This window comes from Rhinichthys klamathensis, unplaced genomic scaffold (assembly GCF_029890125.1).
Source record: "Rhinichthys klamathensis goyatoka isolate OS25496 unplaced genomic scaffold, OSU_Roscu_1.1 h1tg000178l_1, whole genome shotgun sequence".
Taxonomy (NCBI): Eukaryota; Metazoa; Chordata; class Actinopteri; order Cypriniformes; family Leuciscidae; genus Rhinichthys; species Rhinichthys klamathensis.
In genome coordinates this window covers 1,891,968-1,897,967 of record NW_026606707.1, presented here as the reverse complement: position 1 = coordinate 1,897,967, position 6,000 = coordinate 1,891,968, and the positions used below count along the sequence as shown (strand labels likewise).

The 6,000-nt window shown below is 36.0% G+C and overlaps 1 protein-coding gene across 1 annotated transcript; it reads left to right on the top strand.

Annotated features, from left to right (window-relative positions):
• Window positions 1–373: 373 nt before the first annotated feature.
• Window positions 374–3,641, top strand: penka (proenkephalin a). Its single transcript, XM_056260833.1, has 3 exons — window positions 374–517; window positions 774–914; window positions 2,579–3,641. Exons 2-3 carry the CDS (start codon window positions 777–779, stop codon window positions 3,176–3,178), a joined length of 738 nt encoding a protein of 245 aa, XP_056116808.1. The 5' UTR covers window positions 374–517; window positions 774–776; the 3' UTR covers window positions 3,179–3,641.
• Window positions 3,642–6,000: the final 2,359 nt, after the last annotated feature.

Here is a 6,000-nt window from a genome sequence, read left to right as displayed (position 1 = left end):
TACTGTTGCTTTGTTGTCTGAACTGAAGGGAATCAACCTATTTTTTTTTTTATTTTTTTTTTAAATGATGGCCAATGTGGGTCAATAGAACATTATGTTACATTAAAAGCAGTAGCAAACTGGACTGCAGAACATTAAGTCTCAGCATGACAAATAATATTGATATATTCACAGTAGCCTACTTGCCAACAAATGCACTGTTGATCACCTTAACCTAATTATATTTCGAGGATCGAAAAATATCATACATTAATTGATTTTCTCAGGCAAAAAAAAAAAAACCCGGTCACTCTGCGTGATGCTTCCTGCTGACGTCAGATGCGAACGGCGTGTCGTCACGAGGGCACACTGCTTAAAAGTTGTCCACCGTTTCTCAACAGAGCAGGTGTGGAGTTTATCCTCGTGCTGTGAGATACTGAAGACGCTTCTGCACCAGACCCGGCGAGAGATCTTTCTCTAAAACAACATATTTAGCACTACGGTGGACACTGCCAAGAAACTAGACTACTGTAAACAGGTAAACTTTTTACAGAATTTAAAGTAGGATAATTCAACTTTATCATTAACTAATTATTTAATTTGCTGGATTACTTGGTTGGTCTTTTGATGGGTTATTTTATGCGCAAATGCGCGTAGCCTATAAATACATTTTACGCGCTCATAGCCTATAGATGCATGTTATATTTACCACTTTTATGTCAAATTTTCAAGACTCTACCACAGATTGCTTTACATTTTCCTCATGTAAGTAAAGGTAAACTGCTCGTTTGTAGCCCATGGCGTTAACAATGAACTCCTGGTGGACTCTGGCTTTGAGCGCCTGTCTCGTGCTGATGGTTCGAGCTGAATGCGGCAGAGACTGCGCGCTCTGCGTTTACCGGCTGTTCCGGCAACAGACAGAGATCGACACACTGGTGAGTTTCATTTACATATATATATTCCGACAAAAGTCTGAAACTATATCATGACCATAGATTTGAACTAAAAGGTTAAGCTGTGTTCTCAGGACAAGACTAGGCTATTTTTCATAGAAGTCAGGTCGGGGCTAGTTGTCACACGTGGATTTCATATTAATTATAATATAAGTTGACATTGTTGAATGCTACCCTTTACATTTTTTTTTAGCTGTTTCATAATTGTTTTACTTTTTACAGAATGGCATTCTATCGTGACGACTTTCCCTTATTGTGAGACAACATGGTGAACTGTTCAGTTCACTTCTTTTTCTTATGGTAGAAATGTTCAATACTACCTTTTTGAACTCAAATACAAAAATTGACTTTCAAACCTTAGAAATATTAACTTGAGTAAAATGTGTGATAACTTGCAATGGTCTCTCCTATATTTAAGTCTTGGCAATATTTATTTGCAATAAAGATGCTAAATGAGAAACGGAGAAAAATGTTTTTTTTTTTTTTTTACTTTTAAGGCAATGGTTGTTTGCCAGATTAAACGAGCCCCGTGGTGTTCTTAAATCAATGAATGTAATGTTTTTGGACTCTTAATTGCAGTTAAATGAAAAGTATTATAGTTTAAATTGATATAAAATGCAATTCGCATTTTTTTGACTATCTTTGTAATTTTATAATTAAAAAAAGAAATATGATCAATAAGTTATGACGACATGTTTTTACATTGCTTTAACTCATCAAAATAAGTTAAGCAATTTTCAACTTTTTGAAGTTATATAAGACTCAACTAATTTATTAAAAGTCAGTTTAATGTCATTTAAGTTGAAATGACGTAAACATGCCAAGAATGCCAAGTTGATTGTACTTAAAAAGCAACCTTTTTTTACTGTGTTATGAATACAATTGCTGACAAGCATTACGGTAAACTAAATATACTTTAATGTAATTTCTATTGAAACTTACATGTCATATATTTAAATATATTTGTGATTACTTTATTTAAATGTAATATTGAATAACACTACAGACATAATTATAATTAATTACTGTGTGCATGTGCTTTTATTATGTCAGTAAACATTAAAGCGTGAAAAAAGAGATTCAAACATTATTTAAAATGTACTTTATAGTAAAATTTTGAAATTATGATATACTCTTAATATTCTTTTAAGACTTAAAAGTATACAACATGTCACATTCAATTCAAGTAAGTACACTTACCAATTTTTCGCAAGGGTTATGTCACCTTGCTTATGTCACCTTCCACCAGGGTTATGGAAAATGTGACTTTAAATTTGAGCAAAAGATGAACATTATAGACTCTAGTCAAATGTCTGGTTTTATATTTTGTATTCTTATGTGAAAGCAGTATACAAGCACAAGTGAGATCATTTTCACTTAGAGCTAATTGTGCTGTAGCATAATATTCAAATCAAAACCAATTCAAAGCAAGTTCTTCAAGTCTAGCTATCTCTTTTTCTCTTGTGACCGGGTTTTCAGAGTGCTTCACTGAATTGACATTTTCCACCGTGCAGATTGTCAGAAGTAATTATTGGCACTCTTTATCTTTATTGTGCAGCTGCACTGAATTCAGCAGACTGAATGTGTGTGCCCTCTGGTGGACCAAATGTTTCCTTGCATTGATCGGCCATTCATTTCTCCTCTAGACCTGCACATTAGAGTGTGAAGGGACTGTGGACTCCAGAAAACTAGAAGTCTGCAAAAACATCCTCTCAGAAGAGGATCGCCTTGCCATCGACAGCCTCAAGCAAGAGGAAGAGAGCGCAGACCACCTTCTCACCAAGAAATACGGAGGCTTCATGAAGCGTTATGGGGGCTTCATGATTAAGAAAGCAGCAGAGATCGGCACGGGGGCCCAAGCAGAGAGTGACGGCACAGAGCTCATCAGTAAGAAATATGGAGGCTTTATGAAGAAGGACAAGGCAGAGGGTGGAGCTGAAGATCAGCAAGTGGAGATGCTGAGAGAGATCCTCAGATTCGTTCTCACCTCAGAGTCAGATGAGCAGCATGATGGGGACATGGTCAAACGCTATGGGGGCTTCATGAGGAGCGTACAGGGGAACAGTGGTCTAGGGGAGGCAGGGAGAGACCAGCACAAGCGATACGGGGGGTTTATGCGCAGAGTGGGCAGGCCTGAATGGTTGGACAGCCAGAAAAGCAATGGGTTTCTGAAACGTACTTTCGAGGACGGAGGCGAGACGGCACTGCCTGGCATGCAGAAGAGATATGGAGGATTCATGGATTAGAATTAAAACATGGACACCCATCCTAAATGACCTATTCCTACTTTGTGTAGAGTTTGCACTGTACCAATTTCATGTGAAGCCATTTTAAATGACTATTTATTTTTGTCTTTGCTGCTGAATATTCCTCCATAATGTACAATGTACATTTGTGTTCTCTGTGACTAGGGTTTGTGTTTTAAAAAGAAGAAATAATATTTTCACAATCTCTGTGCTTACAATTGAATCACCCATCAAATGGCACATTTGGTAAAGACAGAGGACGATACTTTAACTATTTCTGGGTCACATCATGACGAATGAAAAGCACTTTTCACTGTGTTGCTTTGTTCTCTGAGAATCTCATCACATTAGCTAGTCTGCTTCGCCCATTGAACATTGTAGTGAGGTTAAGTTTGCCGTCTGAACTCGATGATTAATGCATTTCTTTTAACAACTTTTCAACAGCTTTTGTTCTTGTTTAAATCAAAGCCATTAGCTGTACAGAATACAATAAATTCATCTTACTGCAGAAGTGTAATGTCTCAGTGAGATATTTGTTTCTTACAAATTAAGCCATTTCGCAAGTAGAATATATTCTCCATTATTACAGTGTCACTGCCTCAATGGCCCTCTTCAGTAGCTTATTAAGACCCAACTTTTCATATTTTCACCACTTACTTGACCAATAATGTCTGAGAGACTGCACTATTTTTTTTTATATGTTCAAGGCTTAAGATCATTGCTAGCCAGGCATGATGTAAAGTTAAATTACTTATGCAGCTAATTACATAAATGGATAGATGGAGATTTCTGAGGGGGTGCTGATGATCCATCTCAATTACTAGATTCGATTTTTTTGAATAGGTAGTCGACTCCTGAATACTTTGACTATGTTCACTAAAAACTTGATTAATCATTTAATATTAATACCTCCAATAAAGTGTTTTGGAATCTGCCCAACAGTTGAGTTATAATGGATATGTGTTTTCACAAGGTGAAGCAATTTAGATGAGATGCCTTTATGGTAATCTGGAAGTATTGTTGATACGTATGACCTTCACCATTACCATTTAGCAAATCTGAAACAAAAATAATTCCCTTATCAAACCATTCTTTTTTAAATAAAGTCTTGTTCTTAGATAACACATTTTGGTTATTCCATAGTATGAGTGTAGAGAGACATTATGTTTAAAAAGGCTAATTTCCAAGCTTCTAGAGACTGCATGAAACTTAGAAAATATAATGGGAAACTTACTACATTTGAAGTCAAATGGTAGCAGAAATTTTAATCCGCCACACTTTTCGCATTACAAATTGGGTATATGAAACCATATACATTTCTCCTGGGCCAAGCTAAGTCAAAGTGCCATCAATATCAAGAGAAGAAATCCTTTTCCACTCACCTCTTCTCTTTTTTTTTCTAAATAAAAAAAAATATATGTGGAATTCCTCTCCAAATTCTATAGCCACTTTGCCCTTGAATTGAAAAATGCACCTTTGGCCTTCTCAGCATAAAGAACAGTGAATACAGCGTCTCCTTGTCCTGTTCACTAGGAGAGGATAAACATAAAATATTATTTATTTGCTTTATGATCACAGAGCTTCTCAAATCATTTGCCTTAGAAATTTACTTACCAAACGGAGAATTTTTGACATTTATAATTCAAAAGTTCCCACTTTGTGATTGCTGAATCTGAATTAACTTTAAAATTTCCAATGATGTTCCTAATACTTGAACAATATGAAGAATATTGTGTGAAAGAAGTATTCGGTTTCCAGTATCCTGGCCGTCTGGAACTGTTCTAATTCTAAACCTCAGATATTTTAACATCGATACAGGCATGATCAGTTAGAGGGGCAGATGAAATAGTACAGGAACTAATAAATTAAACCAGCCAGTCAGATATAAACCAAATGTCTATTTTTTTACATATCTGATTTAAACCATGTAAATGAGGAGAAACTGCATGCTCCCATGGACCTGTCTATATGCATCCAGCAAAGCAAGGCTGTTAAAAAAAATCATTTATGACTATTAAGGCTGTTAATACTGAGTCTTGGGGAAATCGGTTCTTAGGAAAATCCCCTCTCATAATTAAAAGCAGCTGAAGGAAATGTCACACTTAAAGCAACACGTATTGTTGACAAGGTTTGGAAAAGAATACGGGTTTTATTAAAGTTATTAAAAGCCATAAATATGACCTGTACAATAACAATAGCCACCCCGGACTGAGCAAGTTATTATCCCTGTAAAGAAAAGTGTGATAATTTTTTTTTTTTAAATTACAACTCCACAACAGGGTAACGACGACGTAGACCCAGGGAAAATAAAGTTTTACCTTCCCGTTGCGCTGACTTTATAACACGCAATTCTGACTATGCAATTGCGACTTTATATCACGCAATTTTAACTTTATTTCTCGCGGTTCGCTAGTTTATATCTAGCAATTCTGACTTTATAGCACGCAATTGCGAGATAAAAAGTCGGAATTGTGAGATAAAAAGTCGCAATTACCCTTTTTATTTTTTATTCTGTGACGGAAAATATAACTTATTTGTATTCTTCGAAGGCGTCAGCTGATAAGACATTAAATGTTGCCATATTAAATAAAAAAACATACGTTTTTGCCATAGTAAAAACACAATTTTTAGTCAATACATATACATACATTCTCACCTGTGAAAGTTATCCAATATCTTCGGGAATTTAAATCTCGGCGCTTTCACAACATTGATCTAATTGTGAGTGACTCGCTGACCGTTGCAAGATGGCGGGCGAGATGACGTGTCTGGTCTGGGTCTGGAGCATAGGTCTGAAGCGGTGGAATCAACAACTCCCACAA

Bases quoted from the DNA above. Each gene is read 5' to 3' on its own strand.
- penka (XM_056260833.1), top strand. From the start codon at position 777: ATGGCGTTAACAATGAACTCCTGGTGGACTCTGGCTTTGAGCGCCTGT. The intron at 915-2,578 runs GTGAGTTTCATT...TTTCTCCTCTAG, and splicing joins AGACAGAGATCGACACACTG to ACCTGCACATTAGAGTGTGA.